The 27336-nt window shown below is 42.8% G+C and overlaps 1 protein-coding gene and 1 pseudogene across 1 annotated transcript; both read right to left on the reverse strand.

Annotated features, from left to right (window-relative positions):
- Positions 1 to 22016: 22016 nt before the first annotated feature.
- Positions 22017 to 22597, reverse strand: LOC123461648 (annotated as a pseudogene).
- Positions 22598 to 22692: 95 nt separating this feature from the next.
- LOC101613666 (thioredoxin-like protein 4A) lies at positions 22693 to 22974 on the reverse strand. Its single transcript, XM_004650107.2, has one exon. The coding sequence runs from the start codon at positions 22892 to 22894 to the stop codon at positions 22703 to 22705; it is 192 nt and encodes a 63-aa protein (XP_004650164.1). The 5' UTR covers positions 22895 to 22974; the 3' UTR covers positions 22693 to 22702.
- Between the last annotated feature and the right edge of the window lie 4362 nt (positions 22975 to 27336).

Raw genomic sequence — 27336 nt, forward strand, 5'->3', positions numbered from 1 at the left:
CCATGGCTATAGCTTAGTGAACAGGAGGGATGAAGAGACAAGGGGGCAGGAGTCTCAGGCCCCCAGAGAGCATTGCCTTGTCACAGTTACCTCTGAAGTTTTTTTTTTTTCTGTCTTTTGTTTGTTTGTTTATTTGTTTATTTGTTTTTGTTTTTGTTTTTGAGGTAGGGTCTCATTCAAGCCCAGGCTGACCTGGAATTCACTATGTAGTCTCAGGGTGGCCTCGAACTCACAGAGATCCACTTACCTCTGCCTTCCACCTACTTCTGCCTCCCAAGTGCTGGGATTAAAGGTGTGCACCACCATACCAGGCTTTTTTGGGGGGGTGGGGAGGTCCTGAGGTAGGGTCTCGCTCCAGCCAGGCTAACCTGAAATTCACTCTGTAGTATGTAGTAGTATGTATGTAGTCCCAGGCTGGCCTCAAACTCACAGCAGTCCTCCTACATCTGCCTCCCAAGAACTGGGATTAAAGATGTGTGCCACCACACCTGGCAGAAGTTTTTCTTTAAGATAGGAGCTCTGCACAGCAAAAGAACCAGCTGCAGTAACTAATGCAAGATTGGGACAGTCCATTTGCATGCAATCACTTTGGAGCAGGGATTGACACAGCCATTTCCAGTGTGGCTGCAAAGTGGAGATGCCAGGGGAGTCATGAGCTTCTATTTGCTGCTTTGGCCTCTCCTTTAAGAGACTTTACCTCACTGGTTTAGTGTAGGGCAAGAGGCTTTCCAAATACAGTGACTCAAATGTGTGGCCAAGAATGAGAACCTTTTGAAGGGAGAGCTGAAAAGTTCACATTCTTAAAACTTTTTGTTTCACTTCATAAACATCCCTTTTCAGATGGAACATTTAAAGGCTAACATGCTTCCAAAGAACTTTTAAGGCTTCACAGAGGTATTTAATAACTACAAGGTATTTGATTATTTAATTATTGCAACCCCTCAAGAATTTTCCTTTTTTTGGTTTTTCTAGGTAGGGTTTCTAGCTGAGCTGGAATTTACTATGTACTCTCAGGATGACCTTGAACTCATGACAATCCTCCTACCTCTGCCTCCTGAGTACTGGGATTAAAGGTGTTTGCCACCATGCCCATCTTGAACTTTCTATTTTCACCATTGGCAAGATAAAGGAAATTGAGGCATAGAGTTTGAATAATTTTCCCAAGGCTACAGCACTAGAAAACAGAAGAACTGGTGTTTGAACCTTGCGGGCCTTGCTCCAAAGTCCTCATACTCATTTGCTTTGTTATAAAACCTCTGTTTGGCTCAGAGATAGCTCAGCAGTTAAGGTGCTTGCCTGCAAAACTTAAGGACCCAGGTTTGATTCCCCAGCACCCACATAAAGCTGGTGGCACGTGTGTCTGGAGTTTGTTTGCAGTGGCTAGAGGCCATGGAGCACCTGTTTCTCTCCATCTCTCTCCTTCTCTCTCTCCCTCTCCCCTGTCCCCTGTCCCCTGTCCCTCTCCCTCTCCCTCTCCCTCTCCCTCTCCCTCCCTCCCTCTCTCTCTCTCTCTCTCTCTCTCTCTCTCTTTCTCTCTCATATCCATACATAAATATTTTTTAAAAAAACAAACCTCTGTTTGTGAAGTCTGAAGGGAGATAATGACACATTACCAGCATAATAATAATGAACTCATTGTACTTCAGGACCTAAAAACAAAACAAAACAAAACAAAAAGACCTGAACTCTAATAAGAAAAAGAAAGAGAATTAAAGAAAGATAATCTATACAGGAAGAGCAAAAAGAAAAATGTAAACCAAATAATCCTTACCCCCAAAAGCACAAAGACTATACTTTTTAATTTTTTTATGCAAGAGAGAGAGAATTGGTACACCAGGGCCTCTAACCACTGCGATCAAACTCCAGATGCATTTGTCACCTTGTGCACATGTGAGACCTTGCACATATTTGCATCTGGCTTATGTGAGTTCTGGGGAGTCAAACCTGGGTTGTTAGGCTTCATAGGCAAGCACCTTAACCACTAAGCCATCTCTCCAGCCCAAAAGAATATTTAATTTTAAATTTTGTTTTTTAAAATAATATTTTATTTATTTGAGGGGGGGGCAGATATAGAGAAAGAGAGAATGGGTGCACCAGGGCCTTTAGCCACTGCAGACAAACTCCAGACACATATGCCCCCTTGTGCATCTGGTTTACGTGGGTCCTGGGGAATCAAACTAGGGTTCTTAGGCTTCTCAGGCAAATGCCTTAACTGCTAAGCCATTTCACCAGCCCAATAGTTTTAAATTTTGTTTATCTATTTATTTGAGAGAGCGAGAGAGGAAAAGAGGCAAACACAGAGAGAAAGAGAATTAACATGGGCACTCCAGAGCCTCCAGCCACTGCAAAAGAACTCATGCACCACCTTGTGCATCTGGTTTACATGGTTCCTGGGGAATTGAACCTAGGGCTGGAGAGATGGCTTAGCGGTTAAGGCATTTGCCTGCAAAGCCAAAGTACCCAATATTTTTTAAATTTTTTCCATGGCTGGAGAGATGGGTCAGTGATTAAAGGCACTTGCTTGTAAAGCCTAACAGCCTGGGTTTGATTCCCTAGCACCCACATAAAGCCAGATGCACAAAGTGGTGCATGCATCTAGAGTTCAATTGCAGGAGCAAGAGGCTATGGTGTGTCAATTTTCTTTCTCTCTCTCTGCTTACAAATAAATAATAAAATATTTTTAAAAACAGTGCAGCTGGGCATGGTGACACGTGCCTTTCATCTCAGCACTTGAGAAGCAGAAGTAGAAGGATCACTGTGAGTTCAAGGCCACCCTGAGGAGACTACATAGTGAATTTCAGGTCAGCCTGGGCTGGAACAAGACCCTATCAAGAATAAATAAATAAATAATAAAGGAATTTATTGGATTAGCTTAGGGTAGCCAACAATGGCAGTCTGCAGACTTGAGAGTCAAGGAACAGGGTAGCTGCTCAGTCCACATGACTGGATGCCTCAGCAGTCCCAATCTAGCACCACTGAATGCCTCCTGAAGAGCCACTGGTGTCCAGTCCAGGCTGGCAGGTGAGGAACGCTGGTTCCAGTGTCCGTGAAGGATAGCCAAATCGCACAGATGCTGCGCAAGTGAAGCACTCACCAGCAAGCAGCACAGGCAGGCAGGCGGAGGAAGGGGCCCTTTCCTCACAGAGCTTCTTTGCATAAAGCACATCACCAGGAGGGCCGCCCACTCTGGGAAAAGGGCTTCCTTCTTCCTGGAGGCAACCTCAGAGACCCAGCCAAGAGGAATGTCCGTGGATTCCTGAACAGATCAGGTTGACAACAGAGCTTCACCATCACAGATGTCATCAAAGATGTCAGTTTACTTTGTGCCATTTTTTGGTTTGTTTGTATTTTTGCTTCTTGAGGTAGGGTTGCTAGCCTGTTGACCTGGAACTCACTCTGTAGTCCAGCCTGCCCTTGAATTTGCAGCTATCCTCCTACCTCAGCTTCCCAAGTGCTAGGATTCTGGGCATGCACCACCACACAGTGGTGACAGTTTTCACTTTTTTTTGTTTGTTTGTTTGTTTTTGTTTTTTGAGGTAGGGTCTCTAGCCCAGGCTGACCTGGAATTCATTATGTAGTCTCAGGGTGGCCTCGAACTCATGGCAATCCTCCTACCTCCTCTGCCTTCCGAGTGCTGGGATTAAAGGCGTACGCCACCACACCCAGCAGTTTTCACTTTTATGTTGGTGGAACGTAATGGTCTGATAAGTTTGGCAATACTTAACAAAATATTTACCTAGTACTCACAAAGATGTTAAGTCAGATATAAATGTTAGTAGTAAATGGCTATTAAAATGACAAAAGATAGTCCAGATAGTTTTTTTGTAGCTGTATAATCCCATCTCTGCATGGTCATGAAGTGCTAATCAGTCTGCACAATCTCCAGCACAGACAGGGCTCCTTCGGAGAACTTCAAATCACAGTTTCTGCGGTTAGCCAAGCCTCACAATTGAGCACAGGGAGGCCAAATGTATGTCCTACAGTGCTAGAAAGGCTCATTTCTAGGACCTGATAAAGATGAGGCTGAGTAGACAGGCAAGTAGTCTTCAGGAGGCAGAAATAATTGTTAAAGCCATTGAGGAAGAAGCCGTTGGGTCATAACAGTGTTCTTAGCTATCATGATAGAAGTCTTAAGTTCTCATCTCCTTTTTCTTCCCTTTGCATCTTACATATAACAGGAGTGGTATACCTAAAGTTAAAACAATCAAGGGCATGTCATGATCTAGAGAAGAAAAGGTGGCAGATGAGGGAGGGATATAGGTATCAGAACCAACCAAACACATCCTCATATGTATCATCATACCTTTAAGCAGACTGGCTTTATTACCCCCTGTATCTATGATCACTGTACTCTAGGAGGTGAGTTTTTTGTTTGTTTTGGTTTTTTGAGGTAGGGTCTCACTCTAGCTCAGGCTGACCTGGAATTTACTGTGTAGTCTTAGCATGGCCTTGAACTCTTGGCAATCCTCATACCACTGCCTCCCAAGAGCTGGGATTAAAGGTGTGCATTGCCACACACAGGTATGGGTTTTTTTTTTTTTTTTAATTTGAAGTTTGGAATATGTGAAATAATTCATTATATTTCAAATCTAGTTTTCCTTCTAATTTGATTATGTAGCTATATTATATATAGTGGCTAGTTCTTGTTTGAGGAAAGATTGTCTTTCAGTATCCAAGCTATTCTACATCTTCTTTGTGGGTAATAGTTTGATTTATTAGAGAGAGAGAGAGCATGTGTGTGTGTGTGTGTGTGTGTGTGTGTGTGTGTGTGTGTGTGTGTAGGAATGCCAAGGCCTCCTGCACTGCAAACAAACTCCAGATGCATGCGCCACATTGTGCATCTGGCTTTACATGGGTACTGGGGAATCAAACCCAGGCCTTCAGGCTTTGCAAATAAACACCTTTAACTATATAGCTATCTCTCCCAACCTAAATTAAATTGTAAATTAAAAATTAAACCAGGTGTGGTGACGCACGCCTTTAATCCCAGCATTTAAGAGGCAGAGGTAGGAGGATCACCATGAGTTCGAGGCTACCATGATTCTACATAGTGAATTCCAGGTCAGCCTAGACTAGAGTGAAAACCTACCTTCAAAAACCAAAATAATAATAATAATAAATAAAATATAAAAATAAATCACTAGCCTTGCCTCTACAGTAAACAGTGACTATTGTCCTTTCATATTTCACCGGTCATTAATATTTATTGAATGAAAGTGCAGGCTTTTCCCCATCTTCACTTTGTGAATAGTCTTGTATAGTTTGCCTAGTGATTTATTTTATCTATTGTTATAATTCATCGTTTTGTTTGTTTGTTTTTCGAGGTAGAGTCTCACCTTAGCCCAGGCTGACCTGGAATTCCCTATGTAGTCTCAGGGTGGCCTCAAACTCATGGCAATCCTTGTACCTCTGCCTCCCAAGTGCTGGGATTAAAGGTGTGAGCCACCACGCCCAGCTTCATCATTTTTTAATAAGATAAAGCGAGCAGATGGGACGGAGCCAGAGATTGGCTTGCCAGGGCCTCTAGCCACTGCAGTCAAACTCCAGACATGTGCACCACCTTGTATGCATGCCTTTCCTTATGCATGTGTCACCTTGTGTGTCTAGCTTATGTGGGATCTGGTAGTCAACCATCGGTCCTTAGGCTTCACAGGCAAACGCCTTAACCACAAAGCCATCTCTCCAGCCCTAATTCATCATTTGCTTTTAAGTTTGCTATCATTTTCTCCCTTCCTGACCTAGCATTCCCACTGTATTATTTTTGAAAGCTAATCCTTTTCTGAGGAATGCCTTTCTTCATATTTATAAAATTAAGATTGCTCTAAAATTTCCCATCCAATACCTCTGTGAGGTTTATTTTGTTTCTAGCATTTGGCTTTTTGAAAAACCATCATGAATACTTATATCATTAGAGACTCATCATTATGTACAATTTTGGTAAAAAGAATCAACCCGAAATGTTTGGGTATCCCATATAAGATTCAATAGAATAGAAGTTACTCCAAAGGAGGCAGGAGTCTGACTGTGCCATATGGCTTTCCCAGAGCCTTTCAGGCCCAATGGTACTATTCACGTTATCAGGAATTTGAGTCCACCAAGTTACTCCCATAAACTCAGTTCATATGGATGAATGCTATGACTAGGTTCTATAACTTGAGGTATCCAGACACGTTTACAGGGAAGATAGTCATTAGTATAGGTTATGCTATGACAGGAAACAGGCAGATTCAGCAAGTTAACTATGACACTCAGGCATTTGTTGCATCTTATCTCTAATATCAGTAGCAACACAGTGAGCCAGTTGTCTGGACCCTATTCATACTCTTCCTTTTTCCTTTTTAGGAAGAAGTTGTATTGTTTTCACCAAATGGGCTCTTTTAATATTTTATTTTATTAATTAATTAATTTATGAGAGAGAGAGGAATGGAGAGAATGAGTGTTTCAGGGCCTCTAGTCACTGCAAACAAACTCCAGACACATGTACCACCTTGTGCATCTGGCTTATGTGGTTTCTGGGGAATCAAACATGGGTTCTCAGACTTCACAGGCAAGTGCGTTAATCACTAAGCTTTCTCGCCAGCCTTTATAAGGGTTTTAGATCTGAAAAAACAAAAACAAAAAACCAGGAGTTCATGTAGATTTAAAGAAAATGGGTGCTCCAGGGCCTTTAGTCACTGCAAACAAACTCCAGACACATGTGCCACCTTGTGCATCTGTCTTACAATGTAGGAGGATCAGCATGAGTTCAAGGCCACCCAGAGACTACATAGTGAATTCCAGTATAGCCTGGACTAGAGCATGACACTACCTTGAAAAACAGAAAAAAATAAACAAACAAAAATCTAAGTTTAAAAAATTACATAGAAATATATGAACTGTTTATTTCTCTTACTTGAAGCATTTCCTTTTGTTAATGAAGCTGTATGATGGTTTTATGAGGTGTATTAGTTAGAGTTAGGTGAGAGAGGAATGTTAATATGGGAAAACTCAAGGCTATAAACATTCTGATCCAAGCCAGTTCATCTGTTGTTTGAACATACTTCTTTGAGATGTTGTTAGGAAAACCTACAATATCTCTGTAGGCAATCTTACCTTTCATCAGTTGTGTTTAAGTTTCCTTTTTACAAAGATTTTTTATACCAGGTGTGGTGGTGCACGCCTTTAATCCCAGCACTTGTGAGACAGAAACAGGAGTATTACCATGAGTTCAAGGCCAGTCTGAGACTACATAGTGAATTCCAGGTCAACCTGGGCTAGAGCGAGACCCTACCTCAAAAAACAACAACAAATGTGTGTGTGTGTGTGTGTGTGTGTGTGTAATTTTTTAAAATTTTTTTCATTTATTTTTATTTACTTATTTGAGAACAACAGACAGAGAGAGAAAGAGGCAGAGAGAGAGAGAGAGAGAATGGGTGTGCCAGGGCCTCCAGCCACTGCAAACAAACTCAGACGCGTGCGCCCCCTTGTGCATCTGGCTAATGTGGGTCCTGGGGAATCCAGCCTCGAACCAGGGTCTTAGGCTTCACAGGCAAGTGCTTAACCACTAAGCCATCTCTCCAATCCTGTGTGTGTATAATTTGAGAGAGAGAAAGAGAATGAATGGGTGTGCCAGGCCCTCTAGCTACTACAAGCAAACTCCAGATGCATGCACCATCTTGTGCATCTGGCTTATGTGGGTCCTAGGAAATGGAATCCTTTGACTTTGCAGGCAAGTGCCTTAACCACTAAACCATCTCTCCAGCCCATGTTGAAGTTTCTTGGTCCTCAGTCAGTAGAAAAAGGCAAATTATGCCCAGATTAATGAGTGCCTTTCGTTTCCCACATTTTCTTAATGTCCCCTTTGTATCCTGCCTCGTTACTACCATCCTCAATCCTCTGGATTGGTTGAATGAACAAAGGCTATAAAAAAAATTCAGGGTTGGAGAGATGGCTTAGCAGTTAAGGTACATACCTGTGAAGCCTAAGGACCCAGATTTGATTCTCCAGGTCCCATATAAGCCAGATGTACATGATGGCTCATGCCTCTGGAGTTCATTTACAGTAGCTAGAGGCCCTGGCATGCCCATTCTCCCTCCCTCCCTCTCTCTCTCCCTCTCTCCCCCCCCCCTTTCTCTCCATCTCTGTCTCTAATAAATAAAAATAAATCTTATGAAAAATCAGTTGGCAAAGCCTGAATGAAGCTTTTGAGTTTCCTTGGTCAGTTATCTCCTTATGAAATATTTATTGGGCATCCTATGAAAATGTTGAAGGATTATATGAGCCATCTCTGCTAAAGGGAGACATTATACTTTATTGCAAGGGCTTTGTGGAATAATAACTAAAAATTCAAAATTGGTTGCAGATTCTTTCCACAGCAAGTTTCCAGAAGACAGAGAACTAAATGAATCGGAGCAAAAACTAGGTAATTTAATCTATTGGAAAAGAGACCACATCAAAAGTTTTCTTCAGTCTTGCTGAGGATGATGTTACCTGGTACTCCAGCTACCTCCTGTGCAGCAGAACTCCGGTTTGTGGTCATGCCCAGCTGTTTATGCAGGTCATGAGAACTGAACTCAGTCTCTCAGGCTTCCTCATGCTTACAAAGAAAGTGCTGATAACCACTGAAACAAATTTCCAGCCCTTGGTTTATTTCTTCAATGATGATAATGCTCATTCTCTCTTTTTCTTTCTTTTGCTAATAAATAAATAAAATTGTTTTATTTAAAAAGTCCATATCCAAGGTTTAGATGTATTCTATAAATTTCCTAAGTGCCTCTCTCCCTCTCTCTCATTGCCAACATCTTAATCTTATGTATTTTCCCTTAATAAACTCACTAACTTGTTTCACTGTTTCATTCCATTTTTTTTTTTCTGCAGTATAAGGATCTGGCTTTACTTTAGTGGAAGTCCTTAAAGGGGCCTGTCTCAGACTGCTTGCTGGTGGCAGTGCTGGCTTGTGCCTTCTCAGTCCATTGACAGTCACGATGAAAACACTATACGGTAGGCTAAATTTTACAAATAGATTAGATTAAAACACTTGTCCAGTAAAGTCAGCTCCATGAACCCTATGCAATCCAGCAGGAATGCCCCAAGTAGGAATAATTCTTTGTAATAGAATCTTTCTATGGCTAAGCTGGGAGCTTTCTAGTCAGGGAAAGTTTCAACCCATTGAAAAATGATGCTAAACAGCAATAGGACATATTTATACCCTTGTGTCAGAGGCATTTGGGTAAAATATAATTGCCAGGTTTCAGTAAGGAGAAATATGCTTATGATCCATGGAACAGTCTGCTGGGATTATGTTTGGGACAAATTGAACCCCTTGAATAAGCCTTGTGAGCTATTGTTGGGAAGCATTTCCAAAAATATTACTGACACCAAAAGATATAGCTTTCTCTGCTGCTCAATGAATTAAATTATGTATGTATTTCAGAAGAGAAAATTGAAGATGTAAGGGTACTATGGGTTGTTCATTTAGTCATGACCTAAGATTCTTTAGGGAATCGAATTTATAGCCCTTTTGTGGCCAGAGGTGTTTTTCTCATGGTGAGCTGCAGAGAGCAGCCAGTGTTGAACTCATGCTGTGTAGGTGCTTTCACTGCCCATCTTCCAGCTCAGACAGGGCAGCTTTTGCTTGATCAGCCACATTTTTACCTTGTGTTCCACTTTTTCTGTCTTTGATCTTTCAGTGTGTGCATGCATGTACCTGTGCAAGTGTTTGGGTGTGTGAGGTTGTTGGGCCCTGAAAGGCCTAGGCGTGAGGCCTAGTGGAACTTCCTGAGCCTAGCTAAAGTTTGGCGACCTGTCTCTGGCCAGCTAGGACTCAGCAGGATGCCTAAGGGCTTCTGGCCTGCTACTTCCTCGTGGTAATTGTAATTACCATTTCAATAATTAAAGTTTACTATTGGCCCTTACCTCTTCTCCCACCCTAAAATCCCCGCCTTCATCCCCAACATGATATAGGCAACTGCTCAGAGTAATAAAGCGAGTTGTTCCTGCATTGCAAAGACTCCCGACTCAGTGTGGTTTTTCTCCGGTGGCCAGGAGAGGTTTCTGGGTCGTCCGACGCTCATCATCCCCTCAACCCCTAGGGAGGAACCAGCAGGCCTGGTCCTTCCCTCGGCACTACCTGTGCGGGAAGGAGCCCCGCATGAGGTGGCTGTGCACATGTCACAGGGGCTGTGCAGAGGTCCTTAAGTGTCGGTCCTCATCTTCCACCTTGTTTAAGGCAGTCTCTGATTGTTTGCCACTGCATACACCAGGATACCTTGCCTGTGAGCAGCTTCTGGGGATTCTCCTGTCTCCACCTCCCATCTTTTCTTAAGAGCGCTGGAATTGTAGATGCACACTACCTTATCTGGCTTTGTGTGGATTCTGGAAATGCAAACTCAAGCTCTCATGCTTTCATGGTGAGTACTTTATCCCATGGGCCATCTAACCAGCTCATATTTTGCTTCTTCAGTGTTTGTTTTAGAATGTTCCAGGAGTTTAAAATGATTATTTGGGCAAGTACATAGCATCTTAACAATTCTGAGAGCTGTTGAGTATTTTGAATAGATTGGCCAAAGAAAGGTATAAATCCTTTTTATGTCTATAACCTAGCAACTGGGGTAGCCATGCACTACTCTGAATGTATAGAAACTATTGGGTAAATATTAGTTGTTTTGTCTTTTACTCAATGGCATGCTCTAGTTAAACCTGTGAGTTCAGCCATTTGAGCAGATAAAGGAGTGCTGTCAAATATATTGAGTAGCATATCCTATCTAGATATGTCTTTGTTTATCTTCTAAATAAGAATCATCAGTTGGATTTGGGATGTAGCTCAATTGAAAGAATTGATAGAGTGCTTGCCTACCAGGCCTGAACCACATAAACTGGGTGTCATGGCATATGCCTAAAATCCACGCACTCAGAAGGCAGAGATGGGCAGGTCCAAAATTCAGAGTCAGATGGGCGTGCTGGCACCTACATTTAATCCCAGTAGTCAGGAGGCTGAAGTAGGAGGATGGCAATGAGCATGAGTTCAAGGCCTGCCTGGTCTAGAGTGAGACCCTGCCTTAAAAACAAAACAAAAGAAGTTCAGAATCATCTTCAGCTACAAGTTTGAGGCCAGTGTGGATTACATAGGTCCCTGTCTCAACAAAATTCACCAGCAAACAAAATTCTACACTCACAATGGATTTTTCCAATAGGCTTCTTCTAGCAGAAAATCCTATATATCTGTTTTCTGAGCAGTTATTTTTATCCTTCTGTACTTCAAATGGCAAAAGAAGTGAGTGAGAGGATTAAAAGAATTGCATCACTCCAGAGAAATACTTGAAGATAGTATCAAAAGTATCTCATAGCTGGGCATGGTGGCACACACTTTAATCCCAGCACTTGGGAGGCAGAGGTAGGAAGATCATCATGAGTTCGAGGCCACCCTGAGACTACATAGTGAATTTCAGGTCAGCCTGAGCTAGAGTGAGACCCTGCTTCAGAAAACAAAGCACACACACAAAAAGTATCTCATAAAAAGTTAGACTGCTTACTGAGCAATATTGAGTGTGGTGTGGATTTAGCAAAGGTTAACAGAGTGGGGCACATAAATGGTGAGAGGAGAGCCTAATAGGAGTTCCTCAGCTGTTCCCAGCAGTAAAGCAGTGGCACAAATGGCCTCCATAGGTGCTGACTGTTCTCTAGTCACTGAGTCTGATTGCTTAGTATCCCCAGGGCCTATGGTTTTCTCTGTTTCGAAATCAGTACTCCCCATGTGTCTCCTTCTTTCTTGTGAACACAAAGGTTAAAGGGAGATGGTAATTTGGGGTCCCTAAAGCAGAAGCTTGCTTTATTGCTATCTTCAAAGCCTTAATTGCTGTCTCTTCCTCTAGACCTAATTGGATGGCATCTGGTCCTTCTTGTTTTAGTTTCTTATATAGTGGTTGAGCAGTTAGCAAATAATTTGGAATCCAATTTTAACACTAGTTAGTCAGTCTTTCTTTTATTTTATGAGCAGGGAATAGGGAACTATATCTTTTTCTTTTTTTTTAAGATCATTTATTTATTTATTTGAGACAGAGAGAGAGAGAATAGGCACACCAGCAACTCTAACCACTGCAAACGAATTCCAGATGCATGTACCACCATGTGCATCTGACTTACTTGGGACCTAGAGAATTGAACCTGGGTCCTTAGGCTTCACAGGCAAGTGCCTTAACCACTAAGCCATCTCTCCATCCCTTTTCTTTTTCTTTTGAAACAAGATCTTCCTATCTAGCCCAGGCTGGCCTGGACTCACTACATATACATAGCCCAGGCTGGCTTCAAACTCACAGCAATCCTCCTGCCTCTACTCCTGAGTGCTGAGATTTCAGGCATGAGCCACCACCCTGTCGGGAGCCATAGAGCAAAAGCCTCTCCATTTTGCCTGGGCCTGCTCATAAACTGACTCATTACTCAGAAAGCTGGTCCATTCAGCTTTCTGCTAGGTACTTCTGGAACTGCTCAGCAGACTACTTACAGAATCTTATCTTTTGCAAAAAGCCAGTTTATGGTCAGGATGTGAAACCTGGTGCAGTCAGGATGTTAAGCCAGTTGGGCAAGATTAGATGACCACCTAATTACAACCCCTCTAGGTTTCCTGACAAGTCCTTGCCCTGGCCACGTCCCCTTCCCCCTCAACTCCTTGCCCTGACCACGTCCCCTTCCCCCTACAACCCTATATAAACCTACGTGTAAGAATAAACTCTCGAGGCCATGACAAACGTCTAGCATGGTCTCCTTCTTGTGTCTGTTTGCCTACTTTCATTCAGGTTGATATTCACCTCGCGTCCTTGTTCGATTCCCCGCTGGCCGGGGCACCACCCTAGCTTTAGAAAAAATTGACAGTTTTTCTGACAAACTAATTAAAGTAATCTCTTCAAACAGCAAAGATATGGTCAGAATCTATAATTAATCCTGTGGTCACTATATGAATTAGGTATTTAACTTCCTGATGGATGACAAAGTTGCATTTTTTCAATGGTCCTTTATAGCTACTTGTCTAATAAGACAATTGTATCTCTGAGGTATCACATGAAGAAAAAAACAGTAAGAGTAGGTCATCCACAAATTAAATTAAAGCATACTTATGAAAATAATTGTAAATTTGTTTAGAATTTTATTTTATTTATATTTATTTATTTGAGAGAGGGAAAGAGGCAGAGAGAGAGAGAATAGGCAAGCCAAGCCTTCCAGCCACTGCAAACGAACTCCAGACGCATGCACCCTCTTGTGCATCTGGCTTACATAGGTTCTAGGGAATCAAATGGAGGTCCTTTGGCTTTGCAAGCAAGTGCCTTAACCACTAAGCCATCTCTCTGGCCCTTTTTTTGGTTTCTTGCAGTAGGGTTTCACTCTAGCTTAAGCTGACCTGGAATTCACTATGTAGTCTCAGGGTGGCCTTGAACTCATGGCAATCCTCCTACCTCTGCCTCCCAAGTGCTTGGGTTAAAGGCATGCACCACCATGCCCAGCTTAAAAATTGTAAATTTGTAAGTTGGATTTTATTTATTTTTTTGTTTGTTTTGCTTTGAGACAGGATCTCATGTGGCACAGGCTGGCCTTGAACTCACTTTGTAGCTGGGATGGCATTGGACTCCTGATCCTTCTACATCTGCTTTCCAAATAATTGGACTATAGGCACATGCTTTCATACCTGGCCACACTTGATCTTTAGAATTTGGGAGAAACAAATCCCTCTTGGTGCCAATGAATAATTAGGGTTGCAAATATGTCAAATCACATCAGAAACACCAGGCAACTGAGCTTGTCAATCACACCAGCTAACTCCCTTCCCCTGGCACTGTAAAAGAAGAAGCACCCCAAGCCCAAGCATGACAGGCACATGGGCTGGTCACCCTGCCACTTATACAGGCAAGGACCCAGGCTCGAGCCCGAGCACAGTTTCTCCTACCCATGACACTCAAACCACTCATAGCTTGCATATTTTGTGTGTCCCCGTGACAACACAGGCCAAGCATATTGTCTTTTGTTGTTGTTGTTTTTGGTTTTTCGAGATAAGAGTCTCACTTCAGCCCCAGGCTGGGCTGGAATTCACTATATACTCTCAGGGAGGCCTCAAACTCACAGTGATCCTCCAATACCTGCCTCCCGAATGCTGGGATTAAAGGGATGCGCCCCCATGCCTGGCCAGAAAAGACAATTTTTTTAAATTATTTATTTATTTATTTGAGAGTGACAGAGAGAGAAAGAGGCACATAGAGAGCGAGAGAGAGAGAGAATGGGTGTGCCAGGGCTTTCAGCCACTGCAAACAAACTCCACATGCATGTGCCCCCTTGTGCATCTGGCTAATGTGGGTCCTGTGGAATCGAGCCTCGAACAGGGGTCCTTAGACTTCACAGGCAAGTGCTTAACTGCTATGCCATCTCTCCAGCCCAGAAAAGACAAATTTTTGATGTAACTTTGGTGCCTAAGAAAGGCACCACCAACATCTCATCCTGAGGGCTGGAGAGATGGATAAGTGGTTAAGACACTTACCTGCAAAGCCAAAGGACTGAGGCTCAGTTCCCCAGGATCCATGTAGACCAGATGCAGAAGGTGGTGTATGTGTCTGGAGTTTGTTTGCAGTGGCTGGAGGCCCTGTCATTCCTCTTTCTCTCTCTCTCTCTCCTTCTCTCTCTCTCCCTCCCCCCCTCTCTTCCTCCTGACAAATAAATAAATACTTAAAAAAAGAGATTACACGCTGAATCATAGACTATTTAGGTGAATATTAGTAACTGTATAGGGATCAAATGTCACTGGATGGTAAAGATTATTTATGACTTTTGTTTGGATTCTTTACAGATAATATTGGGGTGTTGCAAGAGCTGGTACAAGCTGGTATAAGCTGTTTTTCTAGGCATTCTATGATAGGCTTAGTTCCCATCAAGGTGTCTTGCCTCCAAGGGAATTGTTTTAAATTTGTCAAGGGAGTGGTTTTATTGTAATGTCAGTTGAGCTGGTTGATCTGTCCATCAAGGATTTTGCTTACATTCCCCTGGTGCTTGTGATGTCTGTTTCTTTTCGTGTAATACTTTCTGGCTCCTTGAAGACAGCTGGCTGGGCCTGCTTGGGGTTGCTCTATGTTGCATGGAATACTAACTTTCAGAGAATGCGTAACCTTGACTTACTCCATTATATAAAGCCACAGCTTTGACTTGAGTTACTCCATTATGAGTATAATTGTCAAGAGGAAAATGAATCCACATCTCCTTTATACCAGTAAACAACTACTATCTACCAGCATACGAGATAGCACAAATGGATAAATTATTTGCAGCAATAAATACCTGCAAATGTACCAGATCATATCAGAAACACTGGACACGAGCTTATCAATTAAACCATATATAATTCCCTCACCTGGGAATATAAAAGAAAGAGCCACCACACTTTCAAGATGAAATTAAAGAATTCAACTAAATCTACTTCTGCAGTCTTAAATCAGAATTAGGGTTGGGGTTATAGCTCTGTAGCAGAACTCTTGTTTGCCTAGTATACTGCAAAACCCTATATTCAGCTGGGCATGGTGGCGCACGCCTTTAATCCCAGCACTTGGGAGGCAGATGTAAGAGGATCACTGTGAGTTTGAGGCCACCCTGAGACTCAGTGAATTCCAGGTCAGCTTGGGCTACAATGAAATCCTACCTTGAAAAAGCAACCAAACAAAAATCAGTTTATTCTTTGTTGCTGTTAGTTAAGATTAATCTCTTAGTGGGAATGAAGAAAACAGCCTTGCTTACCTTCAAAATACGGTTTTCAAAACTATGGTTGTGGGGCTAAAGAAATGACTCAGTGGTTAAGGCACTTGCCTGCAAAGCCTAATGACCAGAGTTTAATTCCCCATGACCCACCTAAAGTCAGATGCACAAAATAGTGCATGAATCTGGTTTGCAGTGGCTGGAGGTGTGGCGAACCGATTCATTCACTCTCTCTTTTTCTCTGCTAGCAAATAAACAAATAAAATATTTTTAAATAAAAAAATAGAACTATGGTGCTGGAGAGATGGCTTAGCGGTTAAGGCACTTGCTTACAAAGCCAAAGGACCCAGTTTGAATCTCCAGGACCACATAAGCCAAATGTACAAGGTGGCGCAAGCAGCTGGAGTTCATTTGCAGTAGCTGAAGGCTCTGGCATGCCCATTCTCTCTCTCTCTCTCATAAATAAAATGAATAAATAAATAAAATAAGATAAATATAGCCATAGCTGTGCTGTTTTTATGATCCATGTACTTGGCCACTAAAAATATTTCTGAAGCTGTATCTGTTGATTTGGGGAAATATAGCGGTTTGTTGATGGTACTATAGCAAAATGTTGAGTTTTTTGTTGTTTTGTTTTTTTGAGGTAGGGTCTCACTCAAGCCCATGCTGACCTGAAATAAACTGTGTAGTCTCAGGTTGGCCTCTAACTCACAGCAATCCTCATACCTCTGCCTCCCAAATGCTGGGATTAAAGATGTGTGCCACACTACATGGCTAAAATGGTTTCAGATTTTAGCAAAAATTGAAAAATGGTGATAAATATATGTTGTGGTATTAATTTAACATTGGCTATCAGCTGGGAATCTTCAGCTTTGCTGTATCAGAGACTACTATGAAAACAGTGTGTCATTTTCCAGTTTACTTTTGAAAATCTGAAGGCCATTCAATGCTTTCTGTTACATCTGAATCTCATTTGCTGTCAAAGAGAACTACATTCAGTGGAGATTATGGGCAAACAACCCCAACTTTGGAGCACCAGTGAAAAACTGAAACTTTAAACTTCTATAAATTAAACTTAATTATATAATGTATCACATATATTAATCATATGTTGTATTATATATTTTATATTATATCATGTTGTATTTATGTAAAGAAATTCATGTTAAAAGGTACCTAATTTTGTTTGTTAATTGAAAACAAAAGTTAGCTGGGCATGGTGGCACATGCCTTTAATCCCAGCACTTGAGAGGCTGAGGTAGAAAGATCCTTGTGAGGTCAAGGCCAGCCTGAGACTACATAGTGAATTCCAAGCCAGCTGGGGCTAGAGAGAGACCTGCCTTGAAAAAGAAAAAAAAAAAAAAATTAAGGACCAAATTAATGAATTGTTATACCTTTATAATCTGTTATGTTTTTAAGTATATTTCATTTATTTACTTATTTGAGAGAGAGAGAATGGGCACATCAGGGCTTTCAACCACTGCAAACAAACTCCAGACGCATGTGCCCCCTTGTGCATCTGACTTACGTGGGTACTGGGAAATCGAACTTAAGTCCTTAGGCCTTGAAGGCAAACACCTTAACTCCTAAACCTGTAATCTGTTATTTTTAAGTTGATGTACAAATAATGGGCTTCATCATGACATTTTCATACTTTGTGTATCATCATACTTTGCTTGTATTTCCTTTGCTATTGTATGCACTCCCTTGTCCTCCTCCCCCTTCTTCTGGCTCCTTTCGCCCCAACTACTTCTTCTATTTCAGATCATATGCATACACATAAATTTACTAAACATAATTCCACATGTGAGAAAATGTGATACTTGTTTTTCTCCCCCCATTACCTGCTCTTATCCTCCACTAAACCTTTTTTCCCCTATATAGTTCGTCTTCATGAATGTTATTTCAAGGGAAAAAGTTACTCTGGGTGATAATGTTTCTCATTTGTTCTTAAAACCCTCTTGTAATTTGGGGGAGAAATAGGTCTTACAGATATGTACAGTCTTCACTGGAAAAGCATGGAGTGGGGAGCTTGTGAAACTTAGTTTGGTTGTTTCACTGAAAATTTCCAGAGAAAGTTGGGTATAAAATATCTAAACAGAAAAGACTTTATTTCATTGATTATCCCATTTTTCTCCTTTAAAAGAAAAGGCTTTCGAGGCCAGTCTGAGACTACAGAATGAATTCCAAGTCAGCCTGAGCTAGGGTGAGACCCTACCTCAAGAAACCAAAATAAAATAAAATAGAAAGAAAAAGAACCAGGGAAAAGGAGAGGAGGAGTTACTGACAGGTTAGAGGAGAGAGAGAACATTGGAGGTGGGGAGAGCTTAGGTGGGTAGGGGATAGGGAGGGTGGGAAGGGAATTACATAAAAGTTAAGACATCATGAAATCAGCTCCATAGAAACCCTCCTGGCTAGCATTCTACAAAATATAATCACTAATAAAGTGGGGGGAGGGACAGTCTGGACAAAAGGTAGAAAAAGCTTAAATTTAAAATGATGGTCAGTACATTCTCAGACCCAGAATTGGGTTGCTCCCCACAGTAAACTGTTGGCTAGAGATACACATGAGATTTGCAAACAATGCAGGCCATTGCCAAAACACTTGATTACTTGCCAGAGCTAAAAGGTAAGACCCTATTGCTGAAGATACCCCTGGCTGCAGTCACAGGACATCAGAATATCATGCTGAAACCAAAATGGAAAAACTAGCTTCCTCCTAGCAAGCCACTCATAGTGCTGGAAAGCAGTAAGAGCAGCATTTATGTCACAGATTCCTCTGCAATTTCTCCTGGGCCCTGGCAGATGTGGCAGAGGTGGTGCATCTCATGGTGAGCAGCTGGCTATCTTCTTGTCTTATCAATGGATCTTAGTTCTCCATTTTCTCTGCCATCTGTAAAATAAAGCAGATTCTCCAACTAAAAGTGAGAGATGCTTGGGTTAAGAGGGATATGCAAATCTATAAGAGCTCACTCTTCTCCAGAGAGCAGTGGGGGCTTTTCTCTGAAGTCTGACTTCTCTGACCATGGGATTTCCATTACTGGATATAAGTTCTCTCCCAATGAGCAGTCCTCGTGTCCAGTCAGAGAGTAGGTGGTTACCTGCAGAGGCTGTGTGCCATTATTGCACAAATGTGCTTCTTTGCTGGCTGGTTGATTTTGTAGTCTGCAGGGTCACCTGCTTATTCATGCTGTTGGTGACTATTGTCCCCCAGCGGCTCCCATAGAGCTCTCCTGCTTTTTGAGGACTAGCCAGGAGGGAGCTACCCTTTCCATTCCAGCATGGTATTCTGGTGTCCTGTGACTGCAGCCTGTGGTGTTTTCAGCAATAGGTCTGACCTTTTAGCTCTGGAAGGCAAGTAAGTGTTTTGGCAATGGCCTACATTGTTTTGGAGACTTAATGGGTCTCTCTGGCCAACAGCTAACTTGGGGTGGGGGACAACCCAACCCTAATAAAGAGTGACGTCTTTAGGGTAAATAAATGCCCGGTAGTGGTATAGCTGGATCAAATGTTAGATCTGTTTTCATCTTTTTCAGGCGTCTCCATACTGATTTCCATAGTGGTTATACAATTTGCACTCTCACCAGCAGTGGGTTCCTCTTTCCCCACAGCTTTGCCAGGATTTATTGTAATTTTATTTTTTATTTATTTATTTGAGAGAGAAGCAGATGAGAAAGAAAGACAGAGAGAGAATGGGCATACCAGGCTCTCCAGCCACTGCATACCAACTCCAGACACATGTACCACCTTGTGCATCTGGCTTATCTGTAGGTATTGGGGAGTTGAACCTGGCTCCCTAGGCTTCACAAGGAAGTGCCTTAATTACTAAGCAATCAAATGACCCATTTATTCAATGAGGTCTCTTCACTCTGTCTAGTACAATTTGATTATTCCCTAGCTTTTGTGAGGTCTTTTTGTATTTTATTTGTGCTTTGCAGCTTTTTTGTGAGTGTGCTTTTCCTTTCTTTCTTTCTTTCTTTCTTTCTTTCTTTTTTTTTTTTTTTTGGACATAGGGTCTCTCTGTAGCCCATGCTGACCTGGAATTAGTCTCAGGATGGCCTTGAACTCACAGAGATCCTCCTACCTCAGCCTCCTCAGTGCTGGGATTAAAGATGTGTGCCACCACTCCCTGTGTGAGTGGTTTTTTTTTTTGGGGGGGGGGGCGGCACTTGTTCTGTGCCCAGCTTCAGGAATTTTGCCCTTCACTCAAGGAGATTAGGGTTTAGTTTCAAACATCTTAAGGAAGGGAGCTCCTCCGATATGTGCACATTCTGTGAGTTCCTTTTCCAGCTTCTTTCCTTCAGTTTGTCTTCCCACAGATTTTAGCTGTCTGGAACTCCCAGGCTTCAGTCTCCCTCATCTGATCTTCAGTTCCATCAGGGTGGTGAGAAATTACCCCTGGATGGAAAGCTCACTTTGGTTGCACTTGAGCTGAACTTCCTTCAGAGACCCCATATTCAGTTGTTTTCTGTTTGTTTGCAGCTGGGGAAGGAGAGAGACCTGGTGTAGTTAATTTCTTCAAGCATGAAAGCAGAAGATTCGCTTTGATTTAATAGTCAAACTGATTCTTTTGCAGCAGTCCCTGATGTTCTTGAGTTTACTGAGTTGTGTCTGAAAGTGGGTGATGAAAGTTCCCTTCCAAGAAGCTCTCGAGCATGCAGGCAGTAAAACTGCTACTGATGCTGCCAGACCCAGAGTCAAAAGTTGTTTTCTTGGGCTGGAGAGATGGCTTAGCGGTTAAGTGCTTGCCTGTGAAGCCTAAGGACCCCGGTTCAAGGCTCGGTTCCCCAGGTCCCACGTTAGCCAGATGCACAAGGGGGCGCATGCGTCTGGAGTTCGTTTGCAGAGGCTGGAAGCCCTGGCGCGCCCATTCTCTCTCTCTCCCTCTATCTGTCTTTCTCTCTGTGTCTGCTGCTCTCAAATAAATAAATAAATAAAATTAAAAAAAAAAAAAAATAAAATAAAAAAAAAAAAAAGTTGTTTTCTTAATGAAAACCACACTGGGGGATTTTTTTTTACAAGGCCATAAAGAAGGCAAATTTGCTAATTCTCCTTTTAACCCCACCAACTATCCTAAGGGGTGCTATTGGAGAAGAGAAGAATGACTGGAGTTTTAGCAAAATTTAACCTCCTTCTTATTAAAATAATGTAAAATTTAAATATAAAACTTATTAAAATAGGTTAAAATAAAGAATGTAGGGCTGGAGAGATGGCTTAGTGGTTAAGCACTTGCCTGCAAAGCCTAAGGACCCCTGTTTGAGGCTGTATTTCCCAGGACCCACATTAGCCAGATGCACAAGGGGGCACACACGTCTGGAGTTTGTTTGCAGTGGCTGGAGGCCCTGGTGTGCCCATTCTCTCTCTCCCTCTCTCTCTCTCTCTGTCTCTCTGTCTCTCTCTCTCTCTCTCTCTCTACCTCTGCCTCTTTTTCTCTCTGTCTGTCACTCTCAAGTAAATAAATAAAAAAATTTTTTTTTGCATTTATCTTTTTTTTTTTTTTTTTTTTTTTGGTTTTTCGAGGTAGGGTCTCACTCTGGTCCAGGCTGACCTGGAATTAACTCTGTAGTCTCAGGGTGGCCTTGAACTCACGGCGATCCTCCTACCTCTGCCTCCCGAGTGCTGGGATTAAAGGCGTGCGCCACCACACCCGGCTGCATTTATCTTTTTATTATAGATCAAGTTAACTACTGTATGTCTTTTTTCTTAAAATCTACATATTTTGCACATACAGTATAAGCCTACATTTTTATCACCTTCTACTTGGAAAGGGAAAAATACCTCCAGAAGAAAGAATAGCACAGGACATAGGGAGTTTTCAGAAAGAAAAGAAAAAAACAAGAAACAAGGAAGGGGACATGATCATCCTGATGAAAAACTCAGTTAGATAAAGGCAAAACCTGAAAGATGGGTAGCTTTAAGAGCTGTCCCTCCCTGCCTTCTGTTTGGCATTCTAGGAGACCCCTGCGGGACAACCACTGTCCAAAGTCAGACATGTGCCAACAGAACACAGTGGTATCATGGGATGAGGAGGCCAAGGAAGGTTCTCTCAGGGTAGCCCTCAAGAATCCTTGGCTCATGCCCAGCAAGCTGTGTCCAGGCATTCCTTCATGACCACAGTAGGCTCTGTGAAAGTGGGTGCTGAGTCCAAACTGAGAAGCAATTCAGGTCACTGTGAGAAGACTTCAGAGCTGAGAGATGCTGTAGAGAAGACCTCAGTGCCTGAGTAACAGTGACCTGTGATGCTCAAGCAGGCTCTAGGAGGTGAAGGCCAAGTCTTCTGAGCTGTCCTGGGCATCAGCACCGTCTTTGCTGTCACCCCCACGATCACTGCCAGCTAGGCTCTCCTGAGTCTCCTGGTTGTCCCCGGAGCCCAGAACCACGTGCTTGCCCTTCTTCAGCACCTGCTGCCGTCTCAGCTCATCCGCCATCTGGGAGAGATCCCGCTTCATGGCATACGCATCTTCCACATCTGCAGAGTATTTGGGTTCCACTTAATGGGCCTGGAAGTTGAGGGTATTAGAATAAAGGTGCGATGCTGCTCAGTTGCTCTTCCTGACATGCAGGGACACATATTTGGCGCTAAAGTTCTCAGTCATGGCCCGTGAGGCCTGGTCCACCAGCTTCTGGGCCAAACCAAGGCGCTGGTGTGAGCGTTTCACAGCCAGGGAGGTGATATGTCCGTGCGGGACATCATCAGGGTCCTCCTCCATTTTGGCCAGGACAGCCCACGATCTTGCCGTCCTCGTCCTCAGCTATGTAGGAGAGCTGGGGCCACGAGAGGCCGTGGTAGAAATAGTACTTCATCTGGTAGTTCTCGGGGAGGTAGAGGAGGTTGCAGTGCTGCATGTTCATCAGGTCTTCGGGCCGAGCGCAGCGGATGTTCATGGCAGCGGCGGGAGGGAAGCCTGTCAGACTGCAGAGAACCAGAGAGGATGCCACGGAGCACAAGCCACACCAACACACCAACGTTTGCTTTAAAACAGCTGGGATATCCAAACAGGGCTCATAACAGATGAGGAAGATCTCCCACTATCTTCCATTTATTTTCAGCGATGCTGTACAGAACCTCGTCCATCTTCATGCAGGTGGGGTCCCAGTCGTGGCCGAACCGAATGACGACCACGCGGTCCTCCTCGGAAAGAATGGCCTGGTCTACCTGCCAGCCATCGTGCAGATGCGGGAGCACGTACAACATCCTGCTCGGGCCTGCGCGGCTTAGCCGCGACCTACCTCGTGCAGATCCCTGCGCCCCCTCGGCCGGGATCCCTCGGGCCGCAAAGTCTCAACCCTCACGGCGGAACCTCTCCCCAAAAAAATTTAAATAAAGAATGTAGCTCATGAAGCCTGTGCATTTAAGGTTTGATGTTAATTTGACTGACTGAAAAAGTGGCAGCAAATAAAATACCCATTACCTGGCTTTCAATTTATTGATGCACTAAAGATATTGTGTGTGCATGTTTTCATGTGTGTGCAAGTTTATGTGTACATATATGTGCAAGTGCATGGAGGCCAAAGGATAACTTCAGGTGTTGTTCTTCAGGAGCAGTCCATCTTTTTTTTATTGTTTTTGTTTGTTTTTCCAAGTAGGGTAACAACTCTATTCAAGGCTGATCTGGAACTCACTCTGTGGCTGTAGCTGGCTTTGAACTAATTAATTAATGGTGATCTTCCTACTTCAGTTTTCTGAGTGCTAGGACTAAAAGTGTGCACCAACATCACTCTTGGCTTGTCAACCTTTTTATGTTTGTTTTGGTTTTTCAAGGTAGGGTCTTGCTGTCTAGCCCAGGCTGACCTGCAATTCACTATGTAATCTCAGGGTGGTCTCAAACTCATGGCAATCCTCCTACCTCTGCCTCCTAAGTGCTGGGATTAAAGGCACGTGCCACCATGCTCGCCTTGTCAATCTTTTTATTTTTATTTTTTTTATTTTTTAGAGTCAGAGAGAGAGAGGGAGAAGGAGAGAGAGACAGAGACATAGAATGGGCACACCAGGGCTTCCTGCCACTGCAGACAAACTCTAGACTCATGCACCCCCTTGTGCATTTGGCTTACGTGGGTCCTGGGGAATTTAACGTGGGTCCTTTGGCTTTGCAGGCAAGTGCCTTAGTCGCTAAGCCATCCCTGCAGCACAGAAGAATGGTAAGACTTCAACCCAGACCTTTTCCAAGTAGGAATGAATAGCCAATAAAAGAAAACACTTGCACAAGTGGTGTTGAACAGGCATGACTTACTTGTACTTATGAATTCCTCATTCTATCACAGTCATGCAAAAGCTTCACAATGTTAACACCAACATCAAAGTTTCCTATAAGGAGCTGGAGAGATTGCTCCGTGGTTAGAGGAGCTTGCTTGCAAAACCTGATGGCCAGGGTTCGAATCCTCAGTACCCACATAAAGCCAGATGCACAAAGTGGCACATGCATCTGTAGTTCATTTGTAGTGGCAGGAGGCCCTGGTATGCCCATTCCTTCTCTCTCTTTTTCTGTTGTTTTTTTTTTGAGGTAGGGTCTCACTCTAGGCCAGGCTGGCCTGATACTAACTCTGTAGTTACAGGCTACAATTGAAATATGTCTGCCTCCCAAGTGCTAACATTAAAGGCATGCATCATCACACATGGCCATTCCTTCTCTCATTCTTTCCCTTTCTCTGTCCTCTTTTTGCAAATAAATAATACTTTTAAAAAAATCTTTAAGGGGGCTGGAGAAATGGCTTAGTGGCTAAGGCACTTGCCTGTGAAGACTAAGGACCCAGGTTCAATTCTCCAGGTCCCACGTAGCCAGGTGCACATGATGGCACATGCATCTGGAGTTCATTTGCAGTGGCTAGAAGCCCTGGTGTGCTCAGTCTCACTCTCCCCTCCCCCATCTCTAATAAATAAATAAATAAAAATAAAATCTTTTAAAAAATCTCTAAGGATTCTTGACCAAATCATTTCACTAGGACAAGCCATATCTCTGCTAAAAGGCTTTTACATTCTCTATACTGATTTATTTCTCAAGAAAATGGAAAATTATAGTAATTCAGGCTGAGTTGAAGTAGACAAACCTTAGAATTTCCAACTTCAGACAGGTGTGGTGGGTGACACACACTTTTAATCCCAGCACTTAGGAGGCAGCTATAGGAGGATCAGTGTGAGTTCAGGGCCAGCCTGGGCCTACAGAGTGAGTGCCAGGTCAGTCAGTGAGACTCTACCCCCCAAAAAAACAAAACAAAAAAAAGACTTTCCAATTTCATAGAACTACCAAAATGAGCATACTACACACTGACTCAAGCATACAAAGGGCATTCTGAACTGAAACTTTAAGTAATTTATACATTGCTAATCTGCATTTCCCGTTGTCAATCATTTGACAATCTATTGTCAAACACTTCCAGATATGGTCCTGATTATTTCAAAATACAATTTATAAAATCCAATAAAAATGATACATTTATAATCAAGCAACATTATTTTTCTTTTTTGGTTTTTCAAGGTAGGGAATTCAATATGAAGTCTCAGGCTAGGCTTGAACTCACAGTGATTCTCATAGTCTTTGCCTCCCAAGTGCTGGGATTAAAGGTGTATCGCCTGGCTCCAAACAACAATTTGATACCTTTATTTACCCTTTTTTTTTTTTTTTTGAGAGAGAGAGAACTGGGGCGCAACAGGGCCACAGCCACTGCACTTGAACTCCAGACGAGTGTGCCACCTATTGGGCATGTGAGACCTTGTGCTTGCCTCACCTTTGTGTGTCTGGCTTATATGGGATCAGGAAAGTCAAATATGGGTCCTTAGGTTTTGGAGGCAAGCGCCTAACTGCTAAGCCATCTCTCCATCCCATATTTACCACCTTCTCTTCTCCTCCTCCTCCTTCTTTTCCCGAGGTAGTGTCTCACGAGCTGTGGTGGTTTGATTCAGGTGTTCCCCATAAACTTAGGTGTTCTGGATGCTAGGTTTCCCAGCTGATGGCAACTGGAAATTCAAGCCTCCAGGAAGGAGTGTATTGTTGGGAGTGGGCTTATGGGTGTTATAGCCAGTTTCCCATGTCAGTGTTTGGCACACTCTCCTATTGCTTTTGTCCACCTTATGTTGGCCAGGGGGTGATATCCACTCTCTGCTCATGCCATTGTTTTCCCTGCCATCATGGAGCTTCTCTCTCAAGCCTGTAAACCAAAATAAACATCTTTTTTCCCACAAGCTGCTCTTGGCTGGGTGATTTCTACCAGCAATGTGAAATTGACTGCAACACTAGACCAGGCTGACCTGGACTTCACTATGTCATCTCAGGGTGGCATCAAACTTATGGCAGTCTTCCTACTCCTGTCTCCCTAGGATTAAAGGCATGTGTAACCATGCCTGGCCTTATTTACCTTCTTTTTAGCTGTTAACATCATATATTATTAGGAGAGACTGTAAGACTTGAGAATCTAAATGTTGACTTAAATTCCTTGTTTGAGTATAAACCCTCAAAGTTTCTCAAAATATTTGTAGTTAGCACTGAGAAAAGGACTCAGTGGGTAAGAGTTTTTGAGCCCCAGCATCCTAAACTAAACTAAAACACAGCCCTGAATGGTGTGGAGACCAGAGGAGTGCTGGAACTCCCTAGCCAGCCATTCTAACTGAAAAACGGAGGAGCTCCAGGTTCAGTGCAAGACTCACTCAGAGAAATAAGGCAGAAGACGCCTCATGTCTTTCTCTGGAATCCACAGACATGCGCACGAGGTGTGTACAACTACATACACACATGCATACACTAGAAACACACACAAACACACACACACACACACACACACACACACACAGAGAAAAACAGGCCAAAAGTTCCATCTCACAGGGATACTTCAAGGATAATAATTTGTACTTTCTTCCTCCTTCAACCTAAAACTCAGATTTTGGGATGATTTCCTTATTTTGTTGCTGAAATATTTAATTGATCTTTTAATAATTTTTATTTTATTTTTATTGTTGAAAGCAGCAGTACACACACACACCCTTGAATGGACACTGGACTACCTGGTGAATTTCATTGAGCTGCTGGTGCCCTCTGCTGGTCAGAGCTTATAATTACAGCTCAGCTCTACCTGTGAGATGCATTTGAATTATTGCTTTGGGTGAAGGAATAGTGGTTTCTGAAAGCTAGGAGGAACTTAAGGACATAGGATTAGAATGAAATAGAAGCTACAGGTGCATAACCAAGCAGGGACTAGATTCTTATTGGAAGAAGAGGATATTCTGGGATGACATCAGACACCACACCTACACTTTATTGTAACTTTCCCTGCTGCCTCCAACACAGGAATATGAGCTCCATGAAGACTTCTTGCCTTTCAGTCAGCAAAGGTTAGCAAATAAGTGGAAATGACCAACTGGTACAAAGTTCACAGTAGTTGGTGGCCATTATTCTTTCTATTTGCTGATTACTCTTACCAACTCCTTCAAATGGAAAATGGTTTGAAGGCCGGGCGTGGTGGCACATGCCTTTAATCCCAGTACTCAGGAGGCAGAGGTAGGAGGATCATTGTGAGTTTGAGGCCAGTTTGAGACTACATAGTGAATTCCAGGTCAGCCTGGGCTACAGTGAGACCCTACATCAACAAAAAGGAGAAGAAAGAGGAGGAAGAAGAGGAGGAAAGAAAGAAAAGAAAGGAAAATGTTTT

The sequence above is a fragment of the Jaculus jaculus genome, chromosome 6, assembly GCF_020740685.1.
Source record: "Jaculus jaculus isolate mJacJac1 chromosome 6, mJacJac1.mat.Y.cur, whole genome shotgun sequence".
NCBI lineage: Eukaryota > Metazoa > Chordata > Mammalia > Rodentia > Dipodidae > Jaculus > Jaculus jaculus.